The 22,371-nt window shown below is 30.1% G+C and overlaps 1 protein-coding gene across 1 annotated transcript; it reads left to right on the top strand.

Annotated features, from left to right (window-relative positions):
• The first annotated feature begins 5,310 nt into the window (after nt 1–5,310).
• On the top strand, nt 5,311–22,371 carry Peritrophin-A (Peritrophin A). The gene is made up of 5 exons (XM_088260576.1): nt 5,311–5,451; nt 14,243–14,301; nt 16,378–16,540; nt 17,463–17,657; nt 20,024–22,371. The coding sequence occupies exons 1-5, from the start codon at nt 5,400–5,402 to the stop codon at nt 20,242–20,244; spliced, it is 690 nt and encodes a 229-aa protein (XP_088116702.1). The 5' UTR covers nt 5,311–5,399; the 3' UTR covers nt 20,245–22,371.

The raw sequence follows: 22,371 nt of genomic DNA, 5'->3' as shown, positions 1-22,371 counted from the left end.
ATATATATATATATATATATATATATATATATATATATATATATATATATATATATATATATATTTATATATATGTTTTTTTAATTTAAAAAAAGTCATATTTTTGAACATATGTCTTGAATTGCATACCTAATAATACGTACAAATAATAATCATCTTTCCATTTCATTTTCATTTTTATCTCTTAATGCTTTTAATGGTTATAATATCATAAATGTGGAATTGTTTAATTGGCTTTATTTTTATTAATGTAACTATTTTTGTACATGTAATGTTATGTTTAATATTTGTTAATGTATACTTTGTTTTATTATATACTTTTTTAAATGTAAAGCTGTACAATTCCCGAACAAATAAAAAAAAATAATCTAGAAAAAAAAAAACAATTCATTTTTGAGTTTATTAATGTAAAGACGACTAACTTCGAGAGCAACAGATGCTCTCATCAACAGGTGATAAAACAAACTTTGTATTTTCATCCGTTGATGAAAACATTTGTAGTTCTCCAAACTAAAAAAAATAAAAAACCCTTATCCGCACCCCAATGATGCATAGGGCACTGCGTCATATAAATGCATTGTTATCTTGATCGTTTACACATGAAGGAAAGGTGATCAGCCCTCCGCTTCAGGTACCAGTCCAGGGTAATATTGAATAAATATGACAGTGAAAAAAATCACTTTTATTTATTTTACCCCCCTTGGGAATCGAACCCGGGACCTCCAGAACGGTAGCCGAGCGTGCTGACCACTACACTACGGAGGAGGACAGTTCTCCAAACTAGTTATGTTTATATTAATAAACACAATAGTGGTCTTATACAAGCGTTTATATTTATTTAAAAAAAAAAAATTGCCGTGAGCGTTGTTTTTTGTTATATCCAGTATATCTAGTGAAGTGTATCAGTACTGGTTCGTGTTGGGATTATGCAATGATTTAGCGTGTTACTAAGTAAGTACTCCGGTACAACTCATAACACTTTCAGTAGGAAAATTTGACCGCGATTTGAGTATGTTCACTCGACTGTACTTATGGTGAATACGAGCTATACGTTTTGCAGGGCGTGGTCTAGCATACCTTATATTTTATATATCTAAATAATTGTTAACTTTGTGGAGATGACTGTGTGGAAAATCATTGTATGATAGAATTAAAAACGAAGATAAAAGAAAGGAATGTAATCCTGAAAAAGGAATAATTGAAAAGATAAGAAAGAGTTCTTTACGGTGGTATGGACATGTGGAGCGAATGAATAACGAGAAGATGACTTAGAAAATACTATATATGTGGCGAATGTGAGTGGAAATACAGAACGAGGACAAATAACCAACCAAATTTGACTTCCAGTCTATTTTTTTAAATAATCCCATTGTGATTCTATTGTCTGTTTTCTCTCTTTATAAATTTTATTTTTGTATTAATGTCAGACAGTAATAATTTTATTTTAATACCCTGATGATTGAATGCTTATTTTAAAACCAGTAGTCGCGAATGAGTGTTTATTAGAGTGATATTACACATAGTGAACGATAAATGTTAAGGAGAGTGCAATATTACCATAGCACAAATATAACAATGCATTTAACTTCCAAAAAATATATATATCATTTATATATATATATATATATATATATATATATATATATATATATATATATATATATATATATATATATATATATATATATATATATATATATATATATATATATATATATATATATATATATATATATATATATATATATATATATATATATATAATCTTTATCGAAATCGATATAGTGTTCATGATACAACTTGAAATCGAGAGGATCAGTAATCCACGGTATTCAGTATCTAAAAATACGTAAAAAATTATGCAATTTACCATGCATTTAAAGAAGAGGAAACGTCACATATTTATTATCCAACATAATCGCCAGATTACATCGTGATGTCTATGGATAGTTCGTGATATGTGATTTTACCGTTTCTCGTTTATAAGTAGACATGGGTCATCGAATTGAAAAACCGAATTAAATAACGACTGCTTTTGAATGTGACAAATAGTTCATTATAACATTTTTTAAACATAAATTGTTTACATTTAAAGAACAAATTTAAACATTTTTTTAATAGCACGTACCCGTTAAGACACCTTGTGTGTCTTGTCGGTGGAGTTTTTTTTACATACATTTTTTTTGTTCTTAACCATTTCAACCTAATATACAAACAAACATTTTATATTTTTACATTTTGACATTTTAACATAGATGAATTTAAAACCGACAATGCAGGGGGCTAACTCCTCTTAAAAACAGGTGACGAAATTTTGGATAAAATCTCTTAAGTCTTGTCACCCCAGTCAGTCCACAAATTTGATTGTATATTTCGTATTTCTACCTTCTGGTATATTTGACAATTTGACATGAAAAACATAAGCAAAAAAATATTAATCCCAGAAAAAGTATCGAATACCATCTCAACACGGTTACCAAAAAAGTAACAGTTACGGATAATCTCATCTCTTTTTAAAAGTTCATTGCACTAAAGTGTTCATTCCTATAATATATCACGTTCACTCTCATCTTTAACAGTCATCTGCTTTCCGTATTGCGAAATAAGTCACCGCTATAACCGCAATCATAATAAATGTGTACAAAGAAAATAATCCAAATGTCAAAAAACGGTATTTATCTGAAATACTGAAATCTATATGATTTGATCATTTTTTAGAAATAATATGGAACTACATATTTTACGAAAGCCATCAATAATTATTTTTTTTTCAATATACTACTGCTACCATCACGCCGTTTCCCCGCAGGGGTAGGCAGAGAGGATGGAACGCCACACTCTTCTGTCCTGACATACACTCCTCGCCTCCTTCACATCCATACATCTAGTCATACATGCCCTCCGATTACGCAGACTTTTGACACCGCCAGATTTTAGGTTCTGATTGATCTGATCGTGCCAAGTCTTTTTCGGTCGTCCAGGTTTTTTTTTTAATATCCTTTTTAGATATCGTGAGGTGGGGATGACAACGAAGACGATACTGAAATGAACAAGTAATCAATATATCAGAAAACAGACTTCCACGTACCGCCCTTCAAGGATATCCCGAAGGACTAAGACTCCCAGGCAGACCCCCGAATATGTGCAGAAACAACTGGCAGTCGATATCCTTAGACAAGCATACGGCGACATACACAGTCAGAATATTTTGTGTATGTCACCGTATACACACTCAGAATATTTTGAAAGAAGAATTGATTGATTTTCGAAGCATATAAATGCACATATTATGTAACCATGCTTATATATCCTTCTATAATTTTCTTTTGGTGAGATTCAAATGAGAGCAAAAAGGAGAAAATAACTGGTTTATATATATATATATATATATATACATATATATATATATATATATATATATATATATATATATATATATATATATATATATATATATATATATATATATATATATATATAATATATATATATATATATATATATATATATATATATATATATATATATATATATATATATATATATATATATATATATATATATATATATATATATATATATATATAATATATATATATATATATATATATATATATATATATATATATATATATATATATATATATATATATATATATATATATACAGGTCGATAATGATAAAACTTTATGCTTACATATACAAAGTAATTTCTAAAACGAAACAATTTTCATTAACTGATTCGGCAGTTTATTTTGTGGTTAAATCCATCTATTTTTAATTTACGTTTTTCTTCGTAAATACCACTATTTCTAAGTGATAAATTTGATTATAAATTAGGAAGGGTGGTATTTATCAAGTAAAACTTATATTATTAAACGAAATAATTTTATTAAAATGAAAAAAAAATCTATATTTTCAAACTAATTTTGTTCAAAAACGCCACAAAAAATAATTGAAAAAACTCTCGATTAGATGAATGAATTATTGAATCCGGTAAAATGACTTTTATTATTTTTATTGACTCTATGTATAATATAAAGTATCGTTACATAATGGTAAATGGCGAACGTAATACAATATAATAGTAGGTATTATAAAACCCGTTTATATCGAGGTAGTTTTTAACGACTGTTATTTGACAAAATACTTGGGTGAGAGAAACCCAACTTTATCACTTTTTATCTTATAACTTAACATTATAAAATAACATTTAGTCTTGTCCTTAAATATAAGAAATCCGTAAATAAGTGTTTTGATGATATAAATATATTAATAAATCACTTGCATAAAACCACTTTTGAGTCTTTTAATGTAAAACGACTGGTTTCGAGAACTACAGATGTTCTCATCAACAGATGAAAATAAAAACTGGTACAATATCATAGTCAATAAGCATTATCAAACTGCTTTTTTACACAGTTAGACAATGTTCTCCCAAGACAAAACAGATGTCACAAAAACAAATAGTCATAGCATAAAATTAAAAAAAATCAATTAACTACATTTAAGGAAATTTGTAATGGAGTTCCTACAATGGAATTAAAATAATACGTTAGATAAAGACAGAGAAAAAAATAAATGCGAAATAATAATAAAATAACCTTAAATATTAAAACAGCATAAAAAATATCCCCAATGTGGTATAGTATAAACATAAATTAATGCATATTATTTATTGACATCTCAACAAAGATGAAGAAGAATATGGAAGTCTGGGCATTTACGGGACTGAAGACCATAAAAAGCTGGTTTAAGTGATCACTTTACACACTTTACTTTTTTATTCTTCTTCAAAAAATAATATGAAAATAACTCCTGTAATTGGATATAATCCAGATTTTGTGAACAAGTATTTGGACACATTCAAAATGTTGTTAATAAATTAATGCATTCATGTATAATATTTTTAAAATACTTTAAACCTTGTAGAAACACATATATTCATTTCATTATTTTTTTTATTATTATGGGACAGGGTATATTAATATAGCCGAATTACTATCATTTTTATTCCCCAACCACTCTTATGGCAACAGACAAACGTCATTAATAGAGAAAAAAATAAGTATTTAATTTTTAAAAAATCCGAATAATAACAAATTAAATGTTTGTATAGCCTTTTGATGCGGTCGTTAAGTAGAAAATCTCAGACATTTTCAAAAATGATTAAAAACAGTCAACACTAAAATGCTGGTAAACTTTGCACAATTTTTTACTTTCATTGGTACGCGAAACAGTCTTTCAAACTCCTGATTACATTTCAACCGTATGGCGAATTATTTAACACTACGTTCACTCACCAGTTTGTAGTTGTCATTCTTGAGGCGAGCACTGGTCCGCACGGCCGTAATTTAAATTTAAAGTATTTATTCATTTCAGTTTTAAATTTTATAATCATGCGTGGTTTGTCTTTGTTCTATGGGGTGGCTTTGGCTCTCCTCGCTAGCGGTAAGTACCCTTAAATTAAAAACCTAATTTTAATTCAACTATTTTATTATACATTTTGTTGGCGCGCCCTTATACAAACATATGGCACAGATTTAAATGACAAGGAATCGACAAGGCTTTTTCTTTTATCAGTTTATTGAATGTCCTGCATTTGTATTAAAATGATATATGAAAATAAACGAATGTGACAAATCTTCATTGATATAAAATACTGAATTTTTTTATCGTACCTTAGAATCAACTATTGAATATCCTTTTTTTTATATTATCCACTGACCTTCGTGATGGAATTGCATTTTAAATATATTATTAGATTAAAACCAATATTTTTAGCTTTTCCACTTTTTTATTTGACCAGCGACCGGGTTTCGTCGTTACCGACATCATCAGACTGGTGATGTCGGTAACGACGAAACCCGGTCGCTGGTCAAATAAAAAAAGTGGAAAAACTAAAAATATTGGTTTTTATCTAATAATATATTGAATATCCTGCATTTATATTAAAATGATTTATGAAAATAAACGAATGTGACAAATCTTCATTGATATAAAATACTGAATTTTTTGTAATGTACATACCTTAGAATCAACTTCATTCACTGAAATGTAATAGTGTCTTTATAACTTTATAAATATATATATATATATATATATATATATATATATATATATATATATATATATATATATATATATATATATATATATATATATATATATATATATATATATATATATATATATACATATGTGTGTGTGTGTGTGTATGCTAAAGATACTGCATCAAATTAACGCAATCTTAATTTGATTATTTGAGATAAAGGCTCATGCTTCTATTAAATAAATATTGGAGTGAAAAAAATGCTTCAAATTTGTAAACAAACAAATTTTGACACCCCTGGAAATCGAACTCAGGACCTCCAGCATGGTAGCCAAAACAATAACGTACATTTTACAGAGAGTAATAACTCTCTGTAAAGTATCATACTTACTTACTTACTAACTACCCATCAAGCCACTTATCCACAGGGGTAGGCAGAGAAAATAGAACGCCACACCAATCTATGTTTGCACACAATTCTCGACTCTTCCGCATACAAACACACCGATTATTCCAACTCCTGACCTTGACCATTTTCTAGTATTTGAAATACTTGATCATGACATGTTTTACTCGGGCTTTCTCTGCTTCGATTTCTTACCATATTCACCTCATAAATTTATTTTACTATCCTTTCACCCACTCATTAGATTCACATGCCCAAACCACGTCAACACACCTTTCTTAATTTCATTGATAATACTTATCTCAGCCTTGCATTCTTTCCTTATACGAATACGAGTATATGTGTCGCCTACATTCAAAATTCGCGTGATCCATGTAAGTCGATATAACAAAAAATGCAAAATTATCCGGGTAAAATTTATGTTGCAAAGACTTGTCTATCTTTAGATAAAATATTATGAAATAGAAAATTTCCCATTTCTTTGGATTTTTTCCAGCAAGGTTTTCTGCTTATTTCAGGGGTTTCAAGTATATAAATATTTTAAATAATAAAACCCTCAATCGGCATTCCGATACAGTATTTATTTTTAAATCTTATAAAATTGGATCTGGCGGATTTTGAAACTAGGCGACACATATAAGGAAAGAATGTAAAAATGTAAGTAATTTGTTTGAGACCACAGAACAACCATTAAAATAACAAAATTCAACAACACTACGGACAAAAAAATAGATTTATTTCAAACTCATTGCTCCTTGCATTCTCTACCATTCAAGCGGAAAAAAATTATAGTGACGAATGATGATAGACCTTGGTAAGGAATTTAAATATCGAAAATCTAGAAACATTCAGTTTCTGAAATCGATTGAATTGGTCAACAAGGTACTCGGTTATAATATGCATAATTATTATTATCAGTGTGCAATATTATATCGTGATTTTGAAAGGAAGTAGACATGTAACTATTTTTCGATCTATAACCGATATAACCGGTTTGTAATAAACCGGAAATCACCACAATAGTATAAGGTTACGCATGAATTAATAATTAATATTTCATTTTTATTAATTTACATTTTATTAATTTATACTGCTCAAAAATTCAGCCGCTAAAAATATTAACAATATTTTGAGTGTGTCCTAATACTTGTTCACAAATCTGAATTATTTTATTATTGTCATTATTATTATTTGTTTTATTATCAGTATTTGGACACACTAAAAATGTTGTTAGTAAATTCTATTTCGTTTGTCTTTTATATTTTTAATTTCTAAAGGAAAGCTGATTTTTTTTATTCCTAAGTATATTTACAAAATTTTGAGTGTGTCCAAATACTTGTTCACAAATCTGGAGTATCTCCAATTATAGGAGTTATTTTTATTGCTAATTTATAACTGCTTATTTTAAAAAAAAACTTCTTTGTATCTCACCAATAAATGTCTAGTGAAGTTCTAGTGATTCAAGAACAATGAAATTGGACCATTTATAGATATTGATTTTTTAAGAATTTGAGAAGTGTGGTTGTCAATAATGGGTAGAACATGTGTAAAGTGATCATTTGAACCAGCCTATGACGGTCGTCAGCTCCGTAAATGCCCAGACTTCCATATTCTTCTTCATCTATGATGAGATGTCAAAGAATAATATCCTAATTATTTGTATTTTTGATGGTACTATTTAGTGTTGCATTTGAGTATTTCAAAATTATTTTTATATTCACTTACTTATTACCCTTAACCTCACCCTATGGTGCATAGGGCACTGCATCGAATTGACGCAGTGTTATCTTGATCATTACTTACACGAAGGCAAGGTGATCACTCTTGCGCTTCAGGAACCAGTCCAGGGTAATATTAAATAAATATTTCAGTGTAAAATCACTAATATTTATTTTCACCCCTCTGGGAATCGAACCCGGGATCTCCAGCACGGTAGCTCAACACGCTGACCATTACACCACGGAGGCAGACTATTTTTATATATTTGGGAAATATTTGTTTCTGGTTTTGAGTGATTTTTTTCTTTAAGAAGATGTTTAATTTTTTTTTAAGGTATATTTTGTAGATATATCCAAGTACTGGAAATTATTTTAAAAATAATATAATTTTATTGAGAATCTCATTCTAACTGGTCATGCAAAGTACTTATAAAAGATGAGATGTCACTTTATATAATATATCCACATAAGCAAGCTACTTTCTTCGACTGTAAAGGAAATTAATTCTAGTCGCTGCTAAAAATAACAGAAAAGGAAAGTGTTTGAATATTCATACATATCCAACATACTTCACATCTAACACTTACGGCGGGGTAATCAATGGCCCGCAACTTAATTTTCTTAAAATCCAGGTAACATTTGTAGTGATTGAGTTTTTTGCACAAAACATCGTTTTTGGATACAAAAAATACGTTTTTCTCCGAAATACATTTATTGCTTCCTCCTTTCAAGAACGTCATAAATAAAAAAAGTTGATTTTACAGGAGAACGTTTTTAAAGTTTAAAAATATAATACAATGTTTTAAAAATAAATACCAAGCCACTTACTGAACTTTTTACTGTGCAACAGATCTTTTTAGGTAAAACCTGAAAGTTTTTTCTCCAATTAAAAAATATTTAGGAAATTAAAAAAAAAATTAAGCCATACCTTTTCTTCGAAATTCATAAACAACACTTTCTGCCCTGTTGCGGGTAAATATTAAGTTTAAAATATGCCTCTTTTGCTGGGACATAGTACATTTTCTGGTAATTCCGAAAAAATGCACAACTGAAAATTGACGGTTTTTGATTAATGACGTTCTTGAAAGGAGTGAGCGATATGGTTTTGAAAAGAAAGAGTTTTATAAAATTACAAAAAGATTTTTTCAATCAATTTTTCAAATAAAATAAAATGCGCAAACAACACATGTGGCTTCTCGCAGTCGGTCGCGTACTGAATTGAATATTTAAGAGTACACCCTTTACAGTTATACATTTTTTTTAATATTTCAGGATAAAGTATTTTGCGTTATGTTTGATAATACATACTTTATTATCTTTGTTTAGACCTGATACGGTATAGGTTTTCTTCATAGATATCAATTGATTTAGCAGTAATTAATACCTATCCATTTTCGATTTAAATTTTACCATGTATCACACCGCTTAGGCAGAGAGTATAGAACGCCACACTTATCTGTCTTCGGAAACGATCTTTGTTCTTCAGCATGCACGCATCTCCTCATACATACCTGCCAAATATTTCGATTCCTGACCAGACCACTTACAAGTATTTATGATACTCGATTATGACAAATTTTCTGAAATTATGTATTTTTTTTAAATACCACTTTTTGTGAAACGTGTTTCAACGTATTCCGCATCATTTTCAGACACCGTATGTGAAGCTTAGTCAAAATTTTAGGTACTTGTTCACAAATCTGGACGTTCTCCAATTATGGGAGTATTTTTCATATTATTTTTTGACATCTCATCAAAGATGAGGAAGAATATGGAAGTCTGGGCATTTACGGGGCTGACGACCGTCATAGGTTGGTTTAAGTGATCACTTTACACACGTGTAACGTTCACCAATTCTACCCATTATTGACAACCACACTACTCAAATTCTTGGAAGTTCTATAAATATGAACCCATTTTGAAGCGTTGTTCTTAAATCACTAGAACTTCACTAGAGAAATCTATTGGTTAGATGAAAAGAATTTTTGAAAAGTATTTGGACACACTAAAAATGTTGTAAATTAATTATCTGGTCAAATCTAAAGCTAAAATAATAAAAATCTAAATTTTAGATTTGTGTTCTTGGGATGTTCCATAGACTTCTTTTTATGTTAAGATTTACATTGAAAAAGCTTGTTTCTAAAGCATTACAATATTAAAACGACAATAAAAACATTCGTTGATAAAATTTAATAACTTTAAAAAGAAAAACGTTTAAACTTTTAATCTAAACTTGCTTGAATTGTAAGATATGATTTATGAAAAAAAAGTGAATTAGTCGTTGGCCTTGCTAACGGTATTATTACATTTTCCATATTACAAACCAGTTCAAATACACGCTAATAACGAAATCGATACTTATATTTCTGTTAACAAATAAAGTAAGAAAATATAATCACTTTTTATAAAGTCCAATAAGGTAACTCATAGGGTAAACGATCAAGAGATATATTTTGTACATTAAATAATTTTCATCTCACCAATAGATGTCTCTAGTGAAATTCTAGTGATTCAAGAACAATGTTTCAGAATTGGTTCATACATATGGAACTTCCAAGAATTTGACTTGTGTGGTTGTCAGTTAGAAGTAGAATTGGTAAATGTTACACGTGTGTAAAGTGATCACTTAATGTGGTTGTCAGTTAGAAGTAGAATTGGTAAATGTTACACGTGTGTAAAGTGTCCGCCTCCGTAGTGTAATGGTCAGCACGCTCGGCTACCGTTCTGGAGGACCCGGGTTCGATTCCCAGGGGGGGTAAGAATAAATATGAGTGATTTTTTCACTGTAATATTTATTCAATATTATCCTGGACTGGTACTTGAAGCGGAGGGCTGATCACCTTTCCTTCATGTGTAAGATAACACTGCGTTTATATGACGCAGTGCCCTATGCACCATTGGGGTGCGGATAAGGGTTTTATTATTATTAAAGTGATCACTTAAACCAGTCTATGACGGTCGTCAGCCCCGTAAATGCCCGGACTTCCATATTATTCTTCCTCTTTGATGAGATGTCGAAAAATAATATGAAAAATAACTCCTATAATTGGAGATAATGCAGATTTGTGAACTAGTATTTGGACACACTCAAAATGATGAAAATAAATTAAAAGCATTGTTAACTTTGTGGTATTGTAATATAACACTCTCCTTATCATTCATCGTTTCCTTTGTGTAATACCACTTTAAAAAAACACTGGTAATAGTCACGAATTGGTGTTTAACAAAGTGGTATTACACAAAGTGAACGATGAATGATAAGAAAAGTGTTAGATCAAGATATGTGTATCCCAATTTTTCATATTTCTTGTCATTTCTCAGGTATTGCATAAATATTGCTAGGGAAAAATGGCTGCCTTTGCTATGGAGAGATAAACGCCTAGGAATAGGAAATAAGATGAGCCTCTTGCTTCATACCATCTCTTTGGTGGTCTGCCTGGGAATCGTCTACCTTATGGTTAGCCGTATAGTGCAATGTGGGGGAGTCTGGATGGTTCCATTCTACTCATATGCACATACTTTTGCCTTCTTCGTTGCCTTCTCCACCTAACGACATCTTCGATATCCCATATATCTTGGTATTTCTTGTTTCTGATACTATCTCGTAGACTCTTGTCAGAAATGTTCCATAGAGTCTTCATTTCTGATACAGCGGTGTCATATATCATGATGGATCGCACACAAGTTTTATATACCAGTATTTTAATTAATATTAGAGAGATTAATCACTTATACGTCATGAACCTAGAAGAAGCTGTTTATTTTTTTAATATTTTGCTATTTTTTTCTATTTGACGAAAATGTTTCACATAGAAATTTGGAGATATTATCAATTTTGACGCTCACATCGCTGGATTTGACACAACCAAGCTTTTTAATGGTGCTTTATGTAAACATTGAACATTTATTTAGTGGTATAATGTGTACCATACATCAAATATCCTGTCTCTGGCCAATCTCACACCTAAGACTTCAATATTTCAATGGGAACACTTCATACATGTACCACGCTATAGAAATGGCCAATAAAAGAGCTTATGTTTGTATCTATGCTAGTTTCGTTTTGCGGTTTAATTTTTTTGTACCCAAGCAAAACATATTTTAACTATAACAGATATCTTACGTTTTTTACGCTTGTTATTCAACAAACCAATCATCAACTACTTTCTGGCTCACCCTATATAATAATAAATCATTTCCTACTTTCTAAGTCTGTCTTTTTATATGTAAAAAATATTCGATAGTTATATAAAACCGTGCTGGAATAACATTGAAAAATGCTACGTAGTGCAAATAACTTTAATATTACGTCTATTCAGTAAAAAAACATTTATTAAGTTTATAAAATTTATTAACTTTGTTTTCACCACTTTTTTTATTAATACAAATTTAACCTGCCGGTTTCAACAAGAACCTTGTCATCATTAAGGTTTATTTCAATTAAAAAATATCAAAAACATTAAAATACTCTCGCCAAAAACTTCCACACACTCCGTAAAAATACGTAAAATTCGTAAAAGTGGTGAAAACAAAGTGAATTAATTGTATAAAGTTTATAAAATGTGCCACAAAGTATCTGCTGAAAACATTCAAGAAAATATTTATTAGTTTTTCGGTTGATTCAACGTCCTGACAAAACTAACCGACAACTGATATGAAAGCGCTAAAGACGTAAGAAATAAAAGTTCAGAGTTAAATTAAAAGTTAAAGCCATTTTCACTACATTATTAACGCATTATCTTTTATAGAATAAAATAATAAATGTGGTGTTTTTTCCACGTGAATTTTATTTGACCAGCGATCGAGTTTCATCATAACCGACATCATCAGACTGACAGACCAGTCTGTCTGCATTCTATTCTATCTCAGTCAGTCTATTATATAAAATGCAGTTCGTGCAGAAATGTCAGTACTAAACTTTAAGCATTATTTTTTGCATTATTAGTAGATATTCGTGAAGCTACGAGCTTAAAACTAATCTACGTATTAACTTTAAACTCGTAGCTTCAAATTTATTTCTGATGGCTTTGACATTACGTAACCATTCGTCGATAAATATTGTCAGGAAGTAAAGCCGAGTGAAAAAAAAATAGTTTATAAAAATAAAGAAATGTTACCTGCACATATAAATTTAAAATGTCGTTTACATATTGAGGCCAGCTGTACATATTGTAAAAAAATAATGATAATTAAAATAATTACCTCCGTAGTGTAATGGTCAGTACGTTTGGCTACGGTGCTGGAGGTTCCGGGTTTGATTACCAGGGGGGTCAAAATAAAAATAGGTAATTTATACTCTCTTTTATTAATTTAATATCACCCTGGACTGGTACAAGAAGCGCAGGGCTGATCACCTTGCCTTCATGAAATCAACGATCAAGATAACTCAAGATTATTCTTCATATAATTAATACTTATCTTAGATTAGTATCAGCTTGATGAAGAAGAATATGACATAAAAAGTAAGTTTTGTTTATAAAACTTTTTGGTATGAAAATATAATAGGTACTCTCCTTATCATTCGTCGTTTCTTCTTCTTCTTCTTTCCATGTTCGCTCCCTAGGTGGAGCATATGGCCAACACGAGACGTCTCCAAGTCACTTTGTCACGCGCCATCTCCTTGGCTTCCTCCCAGGTCAGTCCGGCGTCTCAAAGTTCCGCTGAGTATAGTCGGTGAATGGTCGTGAGCGGCCTTCCGGGGCGCCGGAATCCTTGGGGTTGGAAGAAGAGACATGAGGGGTTGATGCCCTCAGGTGGCATTCTAAGGACATGTCCCAACCATGTCCACCTTCTCCTCTTCAGGACTTTCAGTATGAGGGGCTGTTGAGTTCTTATCCTCACATCGTCATTCCTGACGCAGTCATACCACTTTATACCCAGTATTCGCCTCAGGCACCTATTTTCAAAACTTGCTAGTTTCTTGCTTTGAGCTTTGGTGAGGTGCCATTCGTCGTAAACTTTACGTAAACACTTTTCAAAGTAGTATTACATAAAGTGAATGATAAACGATTTGGAGAGTTTTACACAAGTATGATTTTATGAAATTTATACGTTTTTCCGTTTCAGGTGAAGCTGGTGTCATTCTAGAAAATGCTCCGGCGTGTCCAGAACAACATGGGGTCCAGGTATTTTATTATTATTATTATTTATTGTATTTAAGTTAAATTTCACTTTTTATTCGGCACCTTTTTTTTGCAAAAACATTGTTTAATTATCCTTTAATAATTCGTTAATTGACACCTTCTTTTACATGTGACTTCACGACACCATTAATGGTTGAGTTAAGTTTTTTTTTTAATAAGTAGAGACCTTCATGTAGATAAGATTCTTACCGAATTATTTTGCATAAATGAAATCGTCTAAAAACATGATTTTATTTTTTTAGTAAATTAAAATTTTTATTTTATAAACCCAGATTTGTGAATAAAGATTTAGACGCACTGAAAATAATGTGGATAAAAATCTTGATACTTTCTGATTAGCTTAAAGAATATTGTATGGAAATCCTTATTTAGGAGGGAAATTTTACTGAAAACTAAGGTTTTTGTTCAAATTGTATACGGACTATTATTAAAGGGTGTACTCTCAAACGTATTAAAGGGTGGACTCTCAGAAGCTACACGTGTTGTCTGCTCTATTTTTTTTAAATATTCATTAACTCAAACAAAAATATAAAAATACTCTTTACCTTTCGATAAGTATTTTCTTTTCAAAAGCATATATTTATTTTGAAGAAAAGCTTAAATTTTATTTGAGCAAAGAATTATATTACTCTAAAAGTTTCCTGGGCTTAAAGAAAATTTATTGCTGGGTATTGATTATCTCGCTTTAAACAAATATCTAGTTAGCACAAATTCAGTATTTGCTTAGTAAGCAAAAGAGAGAACTACAAAAAATGTTCAAACAATTTTTTCTTAGAATCCAAAATATATACGCATCGCATGCAAATGATCACAAGGGGTGTTTAAAATGTTTAACTGTTAGAAATAAAGGCAATTTTGATTGGCAAATAAACTTATATAAGAAACAATATTCACAATAGTTCACAAATCAAGATTTCTTCACATTTTTGAAGTTATTTTTAAATTATTTTATTAAAAGTTATGTTGAAAAATAAAAATAAATATTTTGCTACATGCCTACTCTAATAAAGTATTGGTGAAGCCAAGAACTCTCATATGATGTAACGTGAGATTTATATTATATGTTTATATATGAGTTCTAAAAATTTGTTTTCTACACGATGTTTGACAATGATGGTGTTAAATACAAACGTAAACGTCGCAATTTATTATTATTTATTGTATCAAATACAGGATTATTCACCATACAGATGTTTCATCAATATTTAACATAGGTGTCTCAACTTGAGATGAACCATCTATCACTTTAATACGAAAGATGGGAGTCTGGCTAAGCACCATCACAAAATTGTTAATTTTTGGATTCACTTATAGATAACTTTTTAGGCATCGTTTTATAGTTTAATTTACTTATTATTTGTAAGCATCCTGTAAGTAAAGAATGCAGAATATGTTTTTAAATTAATATTCACGCCATGTCGCTAGATGGGCGCCTTAACCACAAAGTTTGTACAACAAGAGAATTCAAAATGTTTTTTTACAACCCACCTACCAAGAAATAAATATTGGCTTGAAAATATACTTCTTATATCATTATTTCTAATACGCATATGCTATATTTTATTACAGTTACTACACATAAACATAACTTATTATTACTTTAAACATCGACAACCTACATGTGTGTATATATATATATATATATATATATATATATATATATATATATATATATATATATATATATATATATATATATATATATATATATATATATATATATATATATATATATATATATATATATATATATATATATATATATATATATATATATATTTATATAAATATATATATATATATATATATATATATATATATATATATATATATATATATATATATATATATATATATATATATATATATATATATATATATATTTATATACATACACAAGCACGTTTTCATACATATGTTGGTATAGCAACGACTATGATATAAAATTATTTAAAAAAATGCATAAATAAAAAACTCACTCCTGGACAGGTTTATATTCAAAATATTTTTTTTAGTACTTTAGAGTATGATTGCAAACAGTTTGTTCCTCCCTTGTAGGCCTACGCGCATCCCGAAATCTGCGACCAGTTCTTCCTGTGCACCAACGGGACCCTGACCGTCGAGACTTGTGAGAATGGACTCCTCTTCGACGGCAAAGGAGCTGTGCACAACCATTGCAACTACAACTGGGCTGTGGACTGCGGAAACAGGAAAGCAGATTGTGAGTAAAAAAGCTTCCTTATATTATTTTTAATAGGTATATATATCTGAAAGGCTTTTACTTATTTTAAATTGGTATATACATCTGAACATAAGTATACATATTTAAGTATATGACATAGTATAAAATATATGCATAGAAATGAAAAAGAGTAAATATCGCATAATAAGATTAATACAAATAGTATACATCGCTCACTCACATATATCGAAAATCGTCAATTTTCAATTGTGTTTACGGAATGCCCAGAAAATGTACTATATCCCAGCAAAAGCGGCATATTTTCAACGTAACATTTACCCGCTACAGGGCAGAAAATGATGTTTTTGCATTTTGAGGAAAAGGTTTTGTTTAATTATTTTTTTAAATATACTGAATATTTTTAAAATGGAGATAAAACATTCAGGTTTTACCAAAAAACATCTGTTGCACAGTAAAAAGCTCGAAAAGTGGCTGGATATTTATTTTTAATACATTTTATTGTGATCTTTAAAAACGATCTCCTGAAAAATCTAGTTTTTTTTATATGGTTTGACGTTGTTGAAAGGAGCGAGCGATATATGTATAAATATATTTGTGTCTATATATGCATGTTTGAATGGATATCTTTGATTTCACTTCATTTTACTTTAAGTATACTGTTATTTATTTTTTCACTATATTTGATACAACGTTTTTGTCATATTGACTTTAGAGCCTTGCACACTTTGCCGCAAAGCTAAAAAATAAAATAAAATTTCATTAAAAAATCAAGATATATGTTACATTTCTACAAATCTCTGCATTCCAGTGACTAAACTTAGTAAACTTAAGGGTGGTCTTTCATCATCGAGCATGTGCAACATTTATAGATATTTGGCATTAACAAACTTTAAAGTGGTATTTCAACTGTATAACATTTACACAAATATCTGCATTCCAGTGACCCCGATCGCCTCCCCGGGATGCGAGTACAGCTTCGGCGTGTACCCCGACAGCGAGGAGTGCTCCACGAGCTACGTGAAGTGCGCGCACGGGGTGCCGCACCCCGCGGCCTGCGAGCCCGGCCTAGCGTACGACCACAGGACGCACGGCTGCAACTGGCCCGACCTCCTCCAGCCCTTCTGCAACCCTGAAGGTATGAATGAAGCCATCCATAAACTTTGTAAAATTAAACAAATTTGTTTTAACCACAATTGTCTACAATTCTTATATAACGTTAAATATTGATAAATTTAACGTTAATTTATGAAAATACCGTTAAATTATGATTAAACTTTTTATTGGAATATCACAAGGATACAGGATATATTTTTTTTCAAACCCTTATCCACACCCTAGGGTGCAAAGGGCACTGCATCATATAAACATTACAGTGAAAAAATCACAAATATTTATTTGACCCCACCCCCCCTGGGAATCGAACCCGGGACCTCCAGAACGTTAGCCGAGCGTGCTGACCATTGCACTATGGAGGCGGACCATAAACTATCCACCATAAGCTTTATAAAATTAAACAAATTTGTTCTAACCACAATTGTCTACAAAGCTTTTTATATTAAACGTTAATTTATGAAAATACCGTTGATTATGATTGATTTTTTTTTATTGGAATATAATAACTTCATATTTTTACTTCTTCTTAATATTTATGATGGCATTGCCATATTCGTTTCAGGATAATATATATATATATATATATATATATATATATATATATATATATATATATATATATATATATATATATATATATATATATATATATATATATATATATATATATATATATATATATATATATATATACCTTATATATTTTTGCTTGTACTAGAAACCTTTTGTCTTTTATTCATAGAAGAAAAATATTGCCCAAGTTGCTATTATGAAATGTAAAATGCCAACCTTAAGACAAATTTTCTAATTACTTTACACTAATATCCTTTACATACAATAATTCATGTCTTTATTTTAGGCAATCTCTCAAAGCTGTTTAAAGCCTTTAATGATTTTTTTCTGTTAATGAGCCAGTTTTAATCCTCTGCTCATTCATCAGAACTTGTCAAAATGGTGGAAATTAATCCGTTATGTTTAACCTACTTTTATGAAATTGCATAACTAAGTAAACTATTGAAATCCGAGAGGTGTTAAACATTAATTTTGTTGTAAAATACTCGTAAATCTTTATAAAATGAAATAACTTTGTTATAACCACTTTTTTATAAATACAATTTAACCTATCGGTTTCGACAAGAACCTTGTCATCGTAAGGGTTTATTTTAATTAAAAAACATAAAAAAACATTATAATTACTCTCACCAAAAAACTTCCACACACTCCGTAAAAATCCTAAATTAGGATTTTTATGGAGTGTGTGGAAATACTCGCAAAACTATTAAAGTATTATAATATAGTATTTGGTGTAGCATTAAGGAATAACCTAATGATTTAAATATAAAATAAAACACTTGTATAAGACCACTTTTGAGTTTATGTAAACAAGTCAATTTTAGAAAACCACAAAAGTTCTCATGAACAAAGTTTAGTTTGTATTGTCACCAAATGTTATATAATATTTTATTGAATATAAACGAACAGTAACATCAAGTTATACTTATATTACAAAATAAGTACTTGTTCTATTTTAATTACAAAATTCCACATTTGTAAAAATGTGTACAATGTGTAAAATACCTGGAAGAGGAGAGAGAAGAAAAGGAGAATGATCAAAGCTCAAGTCCAAGACAAATTGTACGACAGTATTTTATTTATTGTTTCGGCATTTACTTTGTGGTAAGACATGTTAAATCAATTAAGGAAACACTTGTTTTTATACCACTTGAGTTTATTAATGACTACTTCTATTGTTATTATTTTTTTTTTTGACATCTCATCAAAGATGAAGAAGAATATGGAAGTCTAGGCATTGGTCGTCGGCCCCGTTAATGCCCAGACTTCCATATTCTTCTTCATCTTTGATGAGATGTCAAAAAAAAAAGAAAATAACTCCTGTAATTGGAGATAATCCAGATTTTGTTAACAAGTATTTGGACACACTCAAAATGTTGTGCTACTTCTATTTATAGAATAGTTTTTTTTTTTAATGTTATATTTTAGTTATTATTCAGACCTGACGATGGAAGTTTAGCTTCCGAAACTACTAGTCATTAATAAACTCAAGTAGTATAAAAACAAGTGTTTCATAAATCATTTTGTACGACAATGTTGAAATTATCTCAGCACTGGAAATGTCGAGTTGAACATATAAAAATCCCCATTTTTATCATTGAACAATTTTGATGAACGATACATATAGGAACTTTGTTTAGAGTTTGTTCTGATCGTGGAAAGCGCTAAGGTGTCAGTTACATTTGTGATTCAAAACATATACGTTCCAACAATTTCGGCAAGCCTTATCGAAATAAAGCCTAATCATAACTGAGCCTGATTTCCTTTGTAATGCTTCATTATATTGTAATACAATGCGCATTTCCATCGTTCCAGCTGTGATCGGCTTCAAGTGCCCGACCAACGTGCCATCCAACTCGCAGGCCGCCAAGTTCTGGCCCTTCCCGAGGTTCCCTGTGCCCGGAGATTGCAAGAGGCTGATCACCTGCGTAGAGGGAAATCCCCGTCTCATCTCCTGCGGAGAGGACAAGGTGTTCGACGAACACAATCTGACCTGCGAGGACCCTGAACTGGTGCCGCATTGCGCCGGACACTAACTCTGTTCTATCTGAAATCATCTATTACCTCTTCATCCTTCTGCACTCCTAATCCTTTGTAGCTAGTTAATATCTGTATTATTGACCCAAAATTGCCACGAATGCCACGTCACACTTTTCTGTCTTTGCAAACAACTCTTTCCAATCTTAAATCATCTATTACCTCTTCAACTTTCTGCTCCCTTGTGGCTAATAGGTGTATTTTAGACCCGAAATTGACCAGTTTGTTTTGTTTAAACTATCTCAAACTAACTAACCATCATGCTGCTTCACCGAAGGGGTAGGCAGAATGAGTAAGACCACGCCACACCACTCTGTCTTTGAAAACAATCTTCGCTTCTTTCACTATTTTTTCTGTATTTTTTTCACTATTTCATCTATTTCCTCTTTCTGCTCTCCTATTCCCTTGTAGCTAATATGTGTATTATTAATCCAAAATTGATCAGTTTGTTTTATTAAGACTTTCTTAAGCTTACTAACCTCCATGCTGCTTCCCCGCAGGGGTAAGAAGAAGAGGGGCAGAATGAATAGGAAGCCACGCCACACTAATCTGTCTTTGCAAACAACTCCTTTCAATCATCTATTACCTCTTAATTTTTTCTGCTCTCCCTATCCCTTGTGGCTAATAGGTGTATTATCAAAAAGATATTGACCAGTTTGTTTTATTAAAACTATCTCAAACTAACTAAACATCATACTGCTTCTCCGCAGGGGTAGGCAGAGAGAATAGAATGCCACGCCACACCACTCTGTCTTTGCAAACAATCTTCACCTCTTTCTCATTCATTCACAAGTATTTGAAATACTTGATCGTATCAACTTTTCCTTGATCTTTCTCTGCTCTTATTTTCAACTTGAATTTTGATTAACTATTCTTTCTTCACTTATTCGTTCCACATCTCCAAACCATCTATCTCACCATACTTTTCCAATTTAATAAAATATACTTAATAACAACTGTATTCTTTCTCTAATTGTACTCTATTTTATACTATTTTTAATTTATCCTCTATTCCTTACTTTTTAAATAACAAATGTATTCTACCCCTTTAAAAAACTGACACTATTTTCTCTTCAAGCTTTATTTATTTTACCCCATTTTCCCTAGTTTTCAGTTTTATTTCTTGTCTACCTATTTTTTTTCTAATACTTTCGACTTTTTATCTAATTTTGTCACCCATCTACTTCAATCTTAGAATACTAAGACTTCTTCTTTAATCTTTTTTACTTTTACAATTTCGTGTACGTTTACTCTTTAACCTGATGTTTGTTATCAAATTACCTTAATCCTTTCATAAATTGAATTGACAACATTGTTCCTACACTTTCAAGTTCTTGTTTAGTATCTATTTTCTTCTTTCCTTTAATCTCTTATCAAATTATACTTCTTTTATTAAATTTATTAATCCATCTACTTGATCCCACCAAACTTTTATAAAAAAATTATTGTATTTAATTTCTATGTTTTTTTCTTCATCTTTCTTTTAACCTCTTCTATCTCACTTCCCATCTATAGGACTATTTTTGCAGTGTACAATTTTCCTATGTTTTTCTTGTTTCATTTTCTTTTTTTTTCTATATAATTTTTTTAATCTTTCTTCATACTTAACTATATTTCTTACATTTTCTCCTTAAGCCTGTCCTATCTTATGAAGTATTTTCGTATGTTTTTTGTTTCTTATGATTTGTTTTCTAAGGTTTATGTATTTTACTTGTAGTCTCTAAAGATTGTTCTCATTCTATTGTTACACCTTTATAAAATCAACTTCTTCCCACCTACGTCTTTGTGTAATTTTCTTACTCTTAGTTCACTGTCTTTCTCTTACAATACATACTTATAAGCTTACTATTATATTTACTTTTTACTTGCTTATACTTCTTTTAACATTCTTACTTAACTTTTACAATGTTGACTTCCTTTTCAGTTCATTAAAACATTTTTAACCATTCCAGTATATTATTCCTATAATTTGTAACAGCGCCATTGACCACCATTAACATATAACTCCTTTATCTACTTCAAATGTAAATAAAATATTTTCTCGTCCACATTTTGATATGATTTTGTACATTACTGTAATAATTAAAAAAAAACAAGAGATTTATTAAAACATAATTTATATAAAA

Source organism: Brachycentrus maculatus, unplaced genomic scaffold, assembly GCF_059751285.1.
Source record: "Brachycentrus maculatus isolate JH-2025_06_01 unplaced genomic scaffold, ASM5975128v1 h1tg000139l, whole genome shotgun sequence".
NCBI classification, from domain to species: domain Eukaryota; kingdom Metazoa; phylum Arthropoda; class Insecta; order Trichoptera; family Brachycentridae; genus Brachycentrus; species Brachycentrus maculatus.
Note: the sequence above shows the minus strand (reverse complement) of the source record. Positions and strands in the feature narration are given on the sequence as shown.

What these genes read in the sequence shown, in the direction of transcription:
- Peritrophin-A (XM_088260576.1), top strand. Translation starts at nt 5,400, where the DNA reads ATGCGTGGTTTGTCTTTGTTCTATGGGGTGGCTTTGGCTCTCCTCGCT. An exon ending in CAGAACAACATGGGGTCCAG is followed by an intron (nt 14,302 to 16,377) that starts GTATTTTATTAT and finishes CCTCCCTTGTAG; the next exon opens with GCCTACGCGCATCCCGAAAT. An exon ending in CGGAAACAGGAAAGCAGATT is followed by an intron (nt 16,541 to 17,462) that starts GTGAGTAAAAAA and finishes TCTGCATTCCAG; the next exon opens with TGACCCCGATCGCCTCCCCG.